The 16,951-nt window shown below is 35.4% G+C and overlaps 1 protein-coding gene across 3 annotated transcripts in view; it reads left to right on the top strand.

Moving 5' to 3' along the window:
• The window catches only part of tup (LIM1_Isl and LIM2_Isl domain-containing protein tup), a 54,965-nt gene extending 39,754 nt beyond the window's left edge, over nt 1-15,211 (top strand). For all 3 annotated transcript variants that reach the window (XM_089218779.1, XM_089218780.1, XM_089218781.1), the window contains exons 5-8: nt 8,421-8,737; nt 12,009-12,215; nt 14,034-14,228; nt 14,540-15,211. In XM_089218779.1, coding sequence (XP_089074905.1) covers nt 8,421-8,737; nt 12,009-12,215; nt 14,034-14,189 — 680 coding nt within the window. In that variant the 3' untranslated portion in view covers nt 14,190-14,228; nt 14,540-15,211. The remainder of the gene's footprint in view (nt 1-8,420; nt 8,738-12,008; nt 12,216-14,033; nt 14,229-14,539) is intronic.
• Nucleotides 15,212-16,951: the final 1,740 nt, after the last annotated feature.

Below are 16,951 nucleotides of genomic sequence, written 5' to 3' on the forward strand. Positions count from 1 at the left end.
GATTTTCGATTTACATCACGACGCCGTTAGCGGGTGTGCGTGATACTCAACACCGCGGGGTCTTATAGATATAGTTACGTCTTCATTAAACACCGCCGATGGGTTTTATACATTATTATTGTGCCATAATATATATACGTGTACGTATTTTTTTGCTGCTCAGCTAAGACTTATATATATATATATAGGTACATACATATATGGATGTACCGCCGGTAAACTACGTGGCAAAAACATGTAAGGTAGGTATATATACTTCGGTGAAAGTGCAGTAAAGGGTGCGGAATACACTGTCGAGCGGTGGCGTGTGTGTGTTGATCGCGGGGACAGTGTATATATAATATATATGTATGTATGTATATGTTATAACGAGTCATTAGCCTAATGGAAACACTACCGTATATACGTGCGTCACTGCAGGACATCGTCCACCCCAATCACAGCAACGCTTTTATGTTATTATATGTATGAATGTGTGTGTATATATATATATATATATTGTGTATAATTTTATACCGTTTCATGTGCCGTTGAAGCAATAAACACACACACATATCCACCTCGTTCCTTACAGCTCATTCCGCATAGGTCTACGTATATTTTTATACGACAAACAACATTTTTTTTATACATCGTGCGTATATAGTGCGCCTATCGAAATATCTTTCTTCTCACTCCGCGACCGTCAGAACCGCGCAACCTGCTGCAGCTTACCCGAAAACGCGCCATACTCTTTTTTTATCGTGTTTATTCGAAATAAGTGTATATTATGTACAGCGTATATGTACAATATAATATATTGTACTGTATTTCATTTAGACAATTAGACATATATGTGTTGACGAATTCTAGCGAATAATATACTGTTCGTAATTCGTATATTATTATCCTGCACTGCTGCTGAAGTGGCTAGACAGAAAAGGTATTTGTGCAGAGGCATCCGTGCGCCTTTAAAGTTTTAAAAAGATAATATTATAATGATCCGTGAACATTATTGTACCTACAATACAATATTTTAGTAATTTTGAAGAGTTATGATTTTATCGAGTGCACGTCAGTTACTATATACGTAGACAATATAGTGTTCGCTCTGACAAAATATGTTCAAGTATATTGGCTAAATACTACTACATACATAACTATAAAATTATTATATTATTATATATACTCGTGCGGTATACCTAATGGCTAATTCAACAACATGATTGAGTATACATACCTATATAGATGTACACAAGAAACCTACTTGACGTATTGTTTTCATTGTAACTGTACGTTATCTTATATGTACCGTCTATCTGTATAGTAGGAGGGGACATGAAATGATAATATTATGTTTCATTATTATTAAGTTCATTTCAATTGTATGTGCTAAAATAACAAAAATAATAATTTTTCCTTGACAAAATATAGTAAGACTATTATGGGTGTTATGATTTATGATAACATAATATTATAGCAATATATCTCGTTATCACTTTTAATAATTATAATTTATAACCACATTCGTTATCCGTCAACTGAAAAGGTTTCGACGTTTTGCCCTTCTACCATCATAAATATAATATACTATCCAAACTTTCATGTTTAGGTATAGATTGCAGAGTGGGAGAGGGGTTATAACCGTATAGTTCTCATTTCAGCGCAATGTCTCAAAACTGATATTTATAGGTAACATACGATGGTTAATATGAAAAATCAGTCGTCGTTGCATATATAGTAATATTATTGCGATATATTAACAGTATATTCGTATGTATTTTTTTTTGTATAAGCGCACGTTCAAGTAGTATACATGTACAGCACTATCGATTACGCGTCAACGGGAACTTGACAAAAAAAAAAAAAAAACACAAACACTGTAGTGTATATACATATATGCCCTCTGCAGGAAGCGGGGGAGGGGCGGAGAAATACGTCGAGCTGCTTGCCGGGGGAGGTAAGTTTAATCACGTTAAAAGCGTTTTCGGATGGTTCTTAAGGGGTGGCGGACAGAAGTCGTTTTTGTATCTACCGCCACGCCAACAACCCCCCTCACGCCCCTCGACCTCATCCCCTTGATCCTCCCCGTATGTTTCTCCGGTCCTGTGGCGGCCAACACGCGCGTGGGCCCGCGCTAAACGAACCCTATTTACGCCAAACAAACCCTATTCAACTCCGTGTCCCGGACAATATCCACCACGATGCGTTTATGGCCGTTAACTTCGCTTTTCTACGCTCACACGCACGCACGAGCACACAAACTCACACACACATACACACACACGACTCGATAGCATATATATAATATAGGTTTCGATGTAATGAAATTATATACATATATTTATATGTATGGATATAGTTTGGTAAATCGAGTTATAACGTCGCCTCGGTGCAACAGTAGTAATAGAATAGAATATCCACGGCGGGTGTGTACGCAGTGTTTTTCGAGCTTATATAATAATAATAATCGTTTTCGGGTTGTGACTCGGACGCGCCACGGGGTGCAAAGATAAACGATCGAAATGCGAAAAAAATGTTGATATCATTTTCGGAACGACGCGCTCGGTGCGGCGTCCGTATATTATCATAATATTATAATATTAACGTTCATACTATTGCTACTGCTGCAGTGTTATGATGCAGCATTAATCGCGTCGATAATCGATCAATTTATCAATTTGATGGACCAACATTTCAATATTCATATTATGATGGCAGTAATATTTGAATTATCTGAATCATTTATTTAATTCGTTTACGAATATTGTTGTATTGAAACACAACAAATTAAATAAAATAGTGTTCATTTCAAATATTAATTCATTACATCGTCGCGTCGTTAAATCGCTTTCATCGTCGACACTTTAAATTCTACACAATAATAATAAAACTGCATTTGATATATTATGTATATTACATAAATAATATGCCCATAGACCAAGAATTATAAATATATTTGTACGTTTCTGGACATCTTAAGACCAATTATTTTAATATTTCACAACCGATGATTTCTATACTATAATATAATATATACTATTGTATTCATATTATATTTACGATATTATTCACGCAACACTGTTGCGGCAATGTCATCGAACATATTTTATGCGATGGAGTGCGTAGATTTATCATAACCATTACATTACAATTTCCCAGAACATAATGATATAATTTACACGAATAAATACTGTTTATCTGATACAAGCGACCGTGTAGTGTAAACGGGAACCTTCGACAACAATATTGTGATAATATAAAGAAGCATGATATAGAGTGTGTTCCGAGGTGTTTTCCGTTTATGTGAGTTTTCTCTGTACCTATGACGAGACGAATGACAATCCTTCATCCTGTATAATATTACATGTTCGTGTATCATGTAAATAAGCAAAAATAATGAATCTGGGTTAGATTCGAGTGCGCTTGAATGTTTATTTTAATCGTTTATGACACGTAATGCAATTTGATATTATAATCTGCTTATAATATATTTGTGTACTATGTACACGTTTTCTGTAAAAAAAATCAACAGCGAATAGTTAAATAAAAAATTTAAAAAAAAAAAGTTAAATACGACGTTAACATAATATTACAAGACGTATAATTTATTTACGTATGAAAATGTACTCGTATGAATATTATTATTTATTGTAAATTCGATAATCTTCATTAAATATAGATAAACATTTTCGAAAAAAAAATTCAAACCTTAAAATATAGTACCTAGGTAAAATAAAATTGTATTTTGATTATTCTTATACACTCAACAGCATTATTTTAAGTATTTTGGTTGTGCAAGTTTATTATGACATAGTTCAAACTATTCTTGTGGCCATCATAATAAATCTTGCCGGTTTATTATTTTTCTTGTAAGCTCAGAGGTGGGTGACTTTAAGTACACGAAACGTTGTAAATATAATATATACATTATACCTACGTAATACATAATAATAAAAATGATAATAATATACCACTGCAGTACCTATATATATATATATATTCAAAGCCGAGAGGCGAGCATCAGAGTAAACGACAAAGAATATTAGGCCCCTTTTGCTGGTGTGCTCATTAAAGTCCGGCCCATTAAGGGCGGCGAAGCTATTAGAATAATGTTAATTACCGGGTTGTTTACGAGAGAAACTAAATACGAAAGAGGGGGGAACGAACACGGCGGCGCCCGTGCCACTATTGATTTTGCACAACTACATTCTGAAACTTTTTTCGCTCCACCCCCCCCTTTTTTTACCCCCTCACCACGATTTAATTGTTGTTTTTTTTTTCGAAGCAGGTATATGGTATATTATATAAAAGTACACGGCGGCGCGCTTGATTTCATCATTCCCAAACTTTATCTGTATATTGTAATAAACGAATCCGATGAATCCGATGTTAATTATTTTGATTTTTTTTTTGCAAAGTTTGTTTTTACGATTTTTCCTACTTCTATTTCTTGGTATATAGTAATATTGAAGACCGAAACATTTTCGTCGTTTTCATTTAAATATACTATGTCATCATTATTATATGCACGTAGCACCGTACTATATGTAATAGTGGCGTATAATATAGAAGCAAACGATGTGCGGTAGAGAGGGTGAACACAGCACGCAAGAGGCAATAATAATAATAACAATAATAAAACCGTCACGTGTCCGCCACCGATGCCAACCGTCCCGGAACGTCGGTTTTCGAACACAAACGGTTCCGGACCCGGCACACCGCGCACACTCGATACAACCCTCAATTTGCCTTTTTTTTTCTCTTCCTCCGTTATATTTCTCGGTTCCCACTCCCCACCCCCACCACGTCATCACACGCTTGAAAACCGCACTTGCTACAGGACTCACATCACGGAAGAAATTGAAAAACTCACCGCAACCGTATATAGAATTATATAGATAGTAAACGTATAATAATAATAATAATAATAATAATAATAATAATAATAATAATAATAATAATAATATTACTCGGCCGAGTCCCCTGGGAAGAATTTTTTTCACTCCCGCGCATAGCGAGGAACCTCCACCGACGCCGCGCCGTCTCCGGGGACGCGATACAAAAAATTAACGTCTCCGACGCACCGTGTAGCGCGCGCGTGGCTCATAATGTGGTTAAAACGCGATAATTTTCAGTTTTCCCCGACGACAATACATGTAATATTCATACGACTACGGTGTATATACTTACAGGGCGCGGTCGGTTGACGTTTCAATCATCCCCGCCGCCGCACCACGTGCTATATTATACCGGCGCTGGCTAATATCGTATTATATCTTCCTCGTCATCGCTTTATTGGATTAGTTCGATTGTACTCTATATAAGTATCATATACACAGTATTAAAATAATAATATAATATCGGGTTCGGTCATCGACTCCTGCAGCAGGCGCACGACGATTTGCGCGTAAATATACGGTACGAAATTCTAATCGAAATTTTTTTTTCGGAGACACCGCAAGTGAGAGTGATGCGCAACTACGTCATCGTAACAGTGTGTATTATAATATAACAATACAATTACAAATTTTTCATACTATATAGTGATAAAAAAAAACCGCGTTGGATTGAAAATTTATAATAATGTATTTTTTAGGTATTTGTTATTTTTTTTTTTCATTGATTCGTCTGACTGCTTGAGTCCCATCGCGCGGCCGTGAAATTGAATCCGACGAAGACGGGCCGTGTGTACATAGATTTGAATAATATCCAATACATTTCGAAAGCGCATACACTCAATAATGCATATTATTAGTTGTATGTACAATAAGCGGTTTACGTTAATATCGAGGTCGCGCTATAGTGCACGCGCACACTCGTGCATCATCGAGACAATCGGTTTTTCGTCAGTAGTGTGTGTACGTCTTATACATTATTATGCAGGTACACATTATTATTTGATTTACGCCACAAACACACCTGCCCGCAGTGCTTCAGGTAGCGGTGGGCCCGCACCGTTTTTATCTTACCGCTCCGAACAAATATTATGTTTGCCAGTCGCCACATCAAATATTGAAAGGTCGTACCTATGTGACGTAAAGTATAATAACAATATATTATATAGTCGTATGGCCTTATAGGTATATTACGTCGAGTAGTGCGTAAGAAAACGCGGGAAAATCGTCCGCAGATATATAAATATAATATGTACTTACATGGTTTTTTCTTTTCTTTTATTTTTATAGACAAAGTTCTAAAATGCGGGGAAAAAAATTTAAGTCCCCGGAGATCGTCTAGACGGTGCAGCGTTGCCGTCGTGTCGTTGCGTCTCCAAATAGGTATATAAATATAAGCCATAAAATATTAAGATACAACAGCGGATGTGGGAATTTTGTATGTAAAATATGTATTTTACTCGACGTGCCAAAAAACGGAAAAACAATAATATAGAAAACATTGAGCCACGTATCTACCCTACATTTGAAGGATTAAAAAACAAAAGTTTTCACAGAACGCAGTCTCTTAAAGAATAATACCTACTCTTTTGCGACAGGTGTGTAGTGAGTGCGTATATATATATACGTGTTTAAAGCAAACCTTTATAAATATATTCATATAAACACATATTCGCACGCGTTTATACCTACACATTTTTCTCCCAACAGGCTAATCCTTTGGATTTTTTTTATTTTCGATATTTTATAAGAAAGTGTGTGAACAAAGATAAACAAGCATAAGAGAAGCTTTTAAAAACTCTTTTCTGTACTTAATAAGATTTACTTGAAAAATACATGGGAGATACTGAATATGTTGAAGATAGAACCAAAAAAAAATATATATAGGTATATTGTTTATGTAATATTATTATATATTTAGGTATATAAATATCAGGATTATTATCACGATCCAACGAATTTAAGCTGCAGGTACGCCTAAATATTTTTCAATGCATATTTTTCCGAATTTTTACAATTTTATAGTAATATATAAAATATATAAATATAGAATGTTTATAATATTATAAATAGGTATCTTTTTTATTTCTATAATATCACGTTTAATTTGTTCGTCTAAAATATTAACAGTAATAAAATATGTCAATATGTCACTAATAAACAGTTAGGTATAAAAAATTGTTTTTGTTACTTTAAAATATGTTTTTTACTTTTTTAGTACCTATAGCTATGTGGTAAAATACATTAAATCGAATACCTACATTGAATATTTACGTTTTTGTAATATCATCCGTAATTTTTTCAACTAATAAGTAATTATTTTGTGCATGTTACGTCAATTTTAACACTTATTAATATAATATTATGACGTTATATATAACTCGATTGTCCTAATTATGAGAAACACATATATAATAACACATCAAGTGTGTTCGGTGCAATGACCGTTTCGGATTACAATTGAATTTCGCAGTGCAATAAATATAATATTAAAATCAAAACCCTTCTATTCAAATTTCATCGAACAAATAGTTTTTTTTTTCTTTTATTTGCGTATATGATGCAAACGCCGCATAATATTATACGCACGCACGCACCGTTATGTTCCCTTCTTCGTCAACGGTTTGCGCATTTGTACGCGTGTTGCGACTTAATAATATGACGTACACTGTAAACGATATATACCTATATGTGTTTAGAATATACATATAGTGAGTGTACGACTGCTGTAAAGTGGTGTACACACGACGACGCTGCAGCAGCGATGGAAATCCAAAACGAATATTATTTTCGCAGCTGTCGTGGGCGATTTTTTTTTCCACCACCGGAGTCCCGAATGGGCTCTACAATACGATAGCGACGACGACGACGACGACGACAACGACGGGGAACGGATAGGGTTATCATATACATAAGGAGCAGGCAGGCAGGACACACACACACACACACATATATATGTATATGTATATTATATATGCACTGAAAGCGCAAGGGGGCATGGGAACTGGACCACTTGTGTGGTCTACCCCGAGCTGTGTTTACTCTTCGGCGGCACCCTGCAGGATTTTTATTCACTCCCGAAAATCCCGCTAACCGAAATCTCGGCGCCCGTCGTCGTGTTTATACATAATGAATAATGATATATATAAGGCCGGCTGCAAAAAAAAAAAAAATAAAAAAATCATCCATTAACGCAGCATTGCTATCTGCACCATTATATACCTACTATATTATATTCCAATAGTTATTAGGCACAGCATTATAATTCGATATAGTGTTTGATTTTGACCAAACAACCAGCGCGTGTCAGAGGTCAAGTAGAGAGAAAATGTTTCAAGTACCGCTGCGCTATAGCCTAATCTGAATACTGCAATAACGCATCAGAATATATGAGGCGCCTTTTAATCGCTCGAATAATAATATACGTATATATAATAGACTTCATATCCGTCACCATCATCATTATATTATATTATTATAGTTTTTGTATACTCGATAATATAATATAAACTATTGAAACGGACGCGTTTATATCGGTTTCAGACTCGTCAGAATCGGGCTCGAACAAGTGTTCGGGCCGGACCGGATCGGACGGTCCCGGAAACAGCCGGCTTGGGTCGGCGGGCAAAGGCTCGTCGGACGGCAAACCGACCCGCGTCCGGACGGTGCTCAACGAGAAGCAGCTGCACACGTTGCGGACGTGCTACTCGGCCAACCCGCGGCCGGACGCCCTCATGAAGGAGCAACTGGTCGAGATGACCGGACTCAGCCCGCGGGTCATACGCGTGTGGTTCCAAAACAAACGGTGCAAGGACAAGAAACGAGCCATCGCACTCAAACAGCAAATACAACAAGACAAAGTACGTATACGATTTTTTTTACGAATATATATATTATATTTCGTGACCGCGCGCATGATGGTTCTGTCGCGTTTTCGGCGTTTAATATATGATCCTATTAGGTGCTGCTGCAATAATGTGTATAGGGTGTATACCTTAACTATATTATATATGTTGAAAAAAAACATATCATAATATTTCTGCTTTCACGGGGCCCCCTTCCCCACCGGTATGAATGCGTATGTGTATATAAAAAAGATTTGAATCAATCGGTTTAGGTTAACCCAAGCCGAATTTAATTTTGAGCTAAATTTTCCACATTTCCGTAAATATTTCGCTGAACTTTAGAAATGTCGACATTTATTTTCACATATTATATATTTTGAAGTAAATTACATTTTCTATAACTTTTTCGATGTTCCATTTTTTAACGATGAATGTTTTCCAATCACAATTATAATATAATATATTGTTATCATCATAATATATATTACCAATTATTATTATCCGGAGATAACGATGTGAAAATAAATCTAAGGTAGGTACTATATAACATTACAACAGAAAAAAACCTTCCAGTGTTTGTTTATTTTAATCGTTAATATTTAACATGGCATTAGTCGTCGTATTTTTGCACGCATGATGTAATTAATTCAACCATCGTCCCTCGACGACGACGTAAATTACGTATTCGATTATTTCGATGCGGCGATCAGAGCTGGGCGCGTAAATACACCCAAAATGGTCGTTTTACAATACGTTTTTACATGTAACGGGTATAAGCGAGTGTTATAAGCTTTCTATTTTTGAACGGATTAAACTTCGAATGGACAAAATCGGTGACCGTATTTAAGGGTTTATTAAAATTTCAAGACTATTGTGAACAAATAAACGTGTATAATATCGTGTATAATAAAAAGAGAATAATATATTATAAAACACACACACACACACACATACACACACATACACATATATTATATTCTCGAGTTTCCATTTAGCGGGCTTAGAAACCGGTTATGTGTGTTCCGTGACGGCTGCCTTCCGATTACAATGTCGCCATCGTGTCGCCCGTTTGGCGCCGCCACCGCAGCCGCCGCGGAAGATATCGCCGAAGTCGATAGATAAATGCTTGTTCCACGCTCGACGTGACGGTATTTCCCATCATCGACGACGATGACGACGACGCCGCCTTTGGTCCGCAGTCGTGTGTTGTTGTTTTTACATATAATATTATTCCTTTTTTTTATCTCCACGACGACGCAAACGATAATAAGAATAATAATAATAATTACCTCCACGATCGTTCATTCTCCGGTACCCGACACTGTATACGAGGTAGGTACCTACTGCAGCAGTTGCAGTGCCTACATTATGTTATTATAATAACACAGTGTGGTTAGAAGTGGTTATGTATATAATATGTATGTGTATAGTTGGGTATCGATGAGGTATATACCTGAAACGTCACATATGAGAACGCGACAGGGTTAATTAAATATACCGATATATTATAGACCGCAAGACCATTAGACACGAACACGTAAACCTATTATAATAATATATTCAATAACTAATATATTTTATACGCTGCTCATACGTTACAATGTATATTCTTATCTATATACTATATACGTTGATACTACGACCTATTGTAAGCGGCGCGGCGTTAGCCCACCGAACGACCACCAATACGGTTTGAAACGATTTCGTATAATATAAACAATAGGGCGACAAAAAGCACTTTTATAATATACTAGACATAGTCACTTAAGAGTTTTTAATGATAACGACGAATGCATTTTCCAATCGTCTATAATATATGTTACTAATATACCTACTATATGTGATATAATGTGTACTAAGTGTAAATATTCAAATGTCACATGATAATGCATCTGTGTTCTAGAGCCTAAAGTACGATACACTGCAGCATAATAATAGTGTTCAGAGTGTATTAGGCAATAATATCTGCACTATTATCGATATTTTTTTTTTAGAATTTAGAGAAATCTACAATCGCTGGTGCACGCTTCATCTAGTGCTGCGGTTCTTAACCTTTCGTAGAACCCCGATGAAAGATTTTTAGAAATCTCGGACCCCCTACCATTTTTTTGCCTTTTTTACAAGACATTTTGTGTCATCATAAAATTATAATAATTATTTTAATATTAAAAATAATTATAGGAAGTAATAACATATAGGTTTATCTCTTACAACGTAAGATATATTTTATATGAAAAAAGAAAAATAATAATAATCCAAAATTATCGTAATATTGCACTCATGGTATACCTATTGACTTATGTTAGGTCTTAAGACTACCTCAGACCCCCGACATGAATATCGCAGGCCCCCAGGTGGCTGCGGACTACAGGTTAAGAATACCACTGATCTAGCGTATACATGCATTTTCTATAGCTCAACGATACAATAATATATTATGCAGCTATAGAAAAATGAATCTATTCGGTTTTGCAAAGCCTCTTCGTTCAATAAATCCAAATGGGTATTTTTACACATCACGCGCGTTTATTAAATCTGTGCACTCTTCAAATCGACAGATGACGGGTAATTCTTAAAATACCTACAAACAAGCGCGTGCGCGCCTATATAGTTAAGTCGAACCGAGTTTTATTTTTCGAACCGTCAATTTTGGATAGGCAGTTTGTTGACGGACTGCCAACGACTTGGGCGGTGGTTTTTTTTTCTCTTCAATCATTGCGTTCGGCTGTCGTGTTATTATAACTTTTTTCTCTCCCCCTTCCCATCTCTTGCCCATAGTTCAAAAAACGTCGACGACCCCGCCTCCGGACTCCTAAATAAACGTCAATATATACATGCAAGAAAGCCAAAACACACACACACAAACTTATTTACCAATGATTTATTTGTTAACCAAATCGAGTTGTTGGCTACAAAATCTTTGTTGTTTTCGATAAATTAATTTTTGATTCGCTTGAGATGATTATGTGCCTTCTGAGACGATACGACGCTATAATTAACTATATAATATAGGTATTATATAGTTGTCTTGAAATTCAATAACTCCACGTCCATACATATAATATATGTTTAAAAACACCGAACTTTCGTAAGACATATTTTTATATATAGGTATGAAAATAATAGGTTAAATTTGGAATTTGGAACAGGTCAACCGATCGATTAATGTTACTTTTTACTACACCTATATATATATTGTTATTTGTACATCTGCGTGGCAGAAAATTATAATATGATTGTCGATCGTCGTTATATTAACACTTCCGGTTTGTCGCATGTTTTCCAGGACGGTAGAAAAATGGGCTACGGCAGCATGCAGGGTATACCAATGGTGGCGTCCAGCCCGGTGCGGCACGACAGTCCGCTGGGCATGAACCAGATCGATGTGCAGAGCTTCCAGCCGCCGTGGAAAGCCCTGTCCGAGTTTGCGTTACATTCGGATCTCGACCGGGTGGACACGAGTCAACCGCATTTCCAGCAGCTCGTCAATCAGGTACTCGTCTGTTTATAACTTGTAATCATTTTCAATTTATAGCCTGCAGTCGACGAATCGTTTAAACGCCACACATTACACAACAGCCGTTCGTTTGATTATAGCTTCATCTTTGATATACCTATATACATATATATATATTACATTTTTGCGAATAATTTTTATCAAAACGCTGGTGCGATAATCAATGCATACTATAACTTCTGCAAGCCTTTAGGGGTGTATAGGGGCTAACGCAGCAACGCGTAATGACATGCTTGATAATAAACAATAACATATTATATTATAGACAAGGCGGAGCGTGTGTACAAGAGGACACGGCGATGTGAAAAAAGCCCTGCACATCGTATTTAGCTTGTACGTTTTATGATTTAATTATGCGAAGCAAAATGATTCTTAGAAAAAGCTCAACAATATTATATTGTGATATTCATAAAAAAATTAGCTATACATGTCATTATAATACATAATTCGCACAGGTTTTTAATACACATACACAATGGCAATTGATTGTCTACGAATAATTCGTATCTGGAGTAAAGTAGGTACATTATGTGACATGATACTCGTACACACAATAATATAGACAGTATATAGATCTAATTTTCAATCTCATCATTACTATTCGTGATCGCATACAATTTATATTATAAAGTTGCAACATGCAGCCTAGCTGTAGCGCACTGCAACCGCGCTTTAAAATAATTATATAATAATTATTATTTTATGACGTTGCCAGTCGAAGGTTTTTTATTATTCGGCCGAGACCCGTCGCTGTCAAGGAATCGTGTGTTTTTTTTTAATTTTTAATTTTACCATCATTACTGTCGCGTAGGTACCCACACACACACACACGTGCACGTTGTATAATCGGTAGTCACACTACGGTTATAATATGCGTGATGCCTTGACAAGGATAATCCCGGTGATATTATTGGAAAGTAACAGCAGCCGTGTGTGTGTGTGTGTAGGTACACAAGACTGCGCTGTCGACTTAACGCGGGATTACACTGCCCCTGAATGTGTAATTACCACGCGTGATGTGTCCGCAACACCGGTGTAGTGGTTGTACCTATATAGTATATACAGAATATACGTAATAATAAAATATACCGAGTGGTCCTACCCGGTCACTGCCGCCATCCGTATACAACAACTATCGTGTGCTGTTGTTGTTGTTGTTGTGTGTGTGTGTGTGTGTGTGTGTGCACGTCGTACAGACAACCTTGTCCCGTCGTATAATATAATATTTTTTTTTCTTCTATCGTATAACACGCATAATAAATAATAATATGTATAATACGCACCTAAATATTTACAGGCGTGATGTATATATATATATATATATGTGTGTGTGTGTGTGAGTGTGTGTGTGTAGTAGGTATACAGGAGTTGAGCGACGTATGTATATTTTATTCGACCGAATGTAATTCGTGCAGCATTTCTTATAGATAATTATATTAATTCTTTTGGTTTCTCAAACAACACAAGCTCATACACATACGCTGCAGCTGTATTAAAATATTTTAATAATATAATTTACAAATGAGATGATAATATTATGTATTAGGTATCTATGTATAGTAACACACGTTCGATTTTTCATATTATAATAGCGCTTGCACTCCACCACGGATATCATCCGTCTATTACGAAATTTTATGTCTATTTTAGTTTCAATACGCCTAAATAATTAATGTTCACGATTGAAATAATATTATTGTTATAATTAATAAATTACACACGGTTTTGTTATACTGCTACATTGCCTAATACGTTATCGCATTTACTTGACCATTACCGCGGTTGTGTTCGCAGATGCACGGTTACGACATTCACGGTCCTCCTCTGCCCATGACCCGGTTGGACATAGACCCGGGTCCCGTGGACATGATGCATCCGGATTCGACCGACTCGTTCGTCACGTACCTAGAGAGCGACGACAGCCTTCACAATGACACGTCGAGTCCCTAATGACACCGCCGACACGTCTTCGCCATCACACCGTCACGGGTGAGTGCAATATTATATTATATTATACATGTAAAATCCTATTAAATATTAAAACAATATTGTTATATTTTTGATCCTATATTGTATATTATCGGAATGCACAAATTAATATTGTGTAGCAAATAATCCATGCGGTCAATTATTTCGCACCATTTTTCCTATAGAAAGTTCTTTTCAAATTTACACTTTTGCGCTTATCTCACTTGGACATTTCGCAACATTAAACCGCAGATGCGTATTTTGTCACACCTAATAGCGTATAACCAATAATGTTTGTTACTAATGTTGTCTCGTGTCATTTTATGTTTCAGGTCCGCGTCACGACTATACCCGTGCATACTTTTTTTGGCATACCTATTATTAAATATTATCTTTGATTTGTTTCTATATTTGTTATACGTATTTTCTTTATTCTCTCGTCATGTTTATTACCTACCCCGCTCCCCAAAAACGACGTTATATTATATAAACACGTGGTGAACCCTCACTGTCATAATAATAATTATTATAGTTATAATGATATTAATGATTGATAAACAATAATAATATAATAATGAATAATATTATAATATTGTAACGATAATATATAAATATATATTATGTTATAAAAATATAAGAATGGAGTGTTTATATATATATATATATATATATAATATATTTATATACGTATTATGTATCTTTGTAAACCAAATAATCGTAAGAAAACGACGAGCAGCCGAGAAATCTCCGGAAATCAGCCGCTGTAGCAGTCGTTGTGGGAGGGCTGGCTGTGTTCTGCCGCGCGCTTCATTATTGTGTGTAATATTTGTTGTACGTTTTGTGTAAATATAATATTATAATGAAAGAAATTCATTAGATTTTTATTAATCAAAATATTTATTTGTTTTTGTTCGTTTTTTTTTTTTTTAATGTCACTAATCTTGTTAGTGTGATTGGCTAATTTGTTTATACTTAAACCAATTAAAAACATATTATGAACATGATACATGAATTATTTTCCTTTAGTGTCGATTCATGTATAAATATATGTTCGCATATATATATATATATCATGCATAAAACTATTGTTTTTTTTTATTATTTTTACCCGCCAAATTTACATTATTATTATTATTATTATTTTTAATTCCATCACAAGAATTATGAAACTCTATAGTGAGTCGAGTCGCCAGCAACTGTGGCTTATTGCATACATACCAATCATGGGCAATAATAATAATTAATAATAATTAGTAATTACCCACTGGCCGTTAAAGACATAATATTATATACATTATAATATCATATATCAAAAAAACTTTGTTATTGCATTTAATTACACGACGCGCGTTTATAATTTGTTTTAGATACACAATATATTATATAATATTATGTTACAGTATTTACTATCATTGCCGGCGATTGACCTTTACATTTGCTACGTAAGTTATTAATTTTCGATTATTATAATTATTCAAATAAAGCCGTCGCCGAGTAATTCAACTAAACTATTTACCATCGATACAATATGAATGCGGCCAATGTTATACATAGTCGTTTACACACACACGTGGCGGTCGTATTTTTCGGTGGACAGGTAAACAGTCGATTTGTTATTTGCAGTCGGACTAAATACATTTAGGACGCGCGCTGAACGTTTCCGGCGACGCATTCCAATCGACCCGGAACCGAAGTTGCGATGCTTGATTGCGGATTTTATCTAAGTTCTCACACGTAGATTATAGCATTTTTTTTTTTTTTTAATGGAACGTCCCTAAATGTTAACTTAACTCTCAGGAAACGAAATGTTTGGTAGCCAACTGCAGAGAAACAAATAAATTATTAGTCTGTCTTACCTACGAGAAGGTTTCCGGAGTGAGTCTAATATCGCCCGGAAGCGTACCGGTTCGTTTAAGTTACCCGATATAGGTGCACCACAGACTATATAGTTATTATTATTTTGGCTTACGTCCATTTTTGCACATTTCGAATTATTACTTTTTATAGTAATTTTTTTTTATGTTTCTATGATTTGAATCCCATCTATACAATTATAAACACGTGCATAGTTACTATTTTTTATTATTATTATTATTATTATTATTTATTTAAGTCTCAACAACTAAGGTTAGTTAATTATTGGCTAACATTTACATTATAACTATACTATTGTTGTAGTCTATTATGACACTATACACTTTGCGCATCAGTTATTAACTATAGGTACTTATAGTACTTACAATTATTGACCTAAATGAGCCGTAGTCGTGCTCTGTTATTATTGAAGTTGAAATAAAATGCGATTTGCTCAGCATTGCCACAAGCATTGTTTACAACAATAATTACTATCATTAATTTCGGCCCAAAGTAGTGGTGATACAATTAAATTTGTACGTTTGTTCCATCATATTCGATCGTCAGTTCTACCTTCGTCTGCGGACCGAAGGACTCGTCGGGCTATTCAATATAATATTTTGTCAATTAGTGCGTACACAAAAATGTGATACCTCCTACTCCTTCTATCACACTACAGTGATGATCGTCGCCGCGTGCGCTGAGATGCCTCGATGGCACATAACTATTACTGTTTCTAATCGTAACTAGGTCACAGGAAAATGCGGCAAATTTCCAGACAATAATTCCTTTATTTGTCTATGTGCCTAAAACGTAGATTTGAGCGCGGGAAATCAATCAATATGGCTACAGAAGTTACGATTTTCGGCGCGCGCATATAGGTAGTTCTT

Source organism: Diuraphis noxia, unplaced genomic scaffold (assembly GCF_037042655.1).
Source record: "Diuraphis noxia isolate RWA-SAM2 unplaced genomic scaffold, SU_Dnox_SAM2 contig0002, whole genome shotgun sequence".
In the NCBI taxonomy this organism is placed as follows: domain Eukaryota; kingdom Metazoa; phylum Arthropoda; class Insecta; order Hemiptera; family Aphididae; genus Diuraphis; species Diuraphis noxia.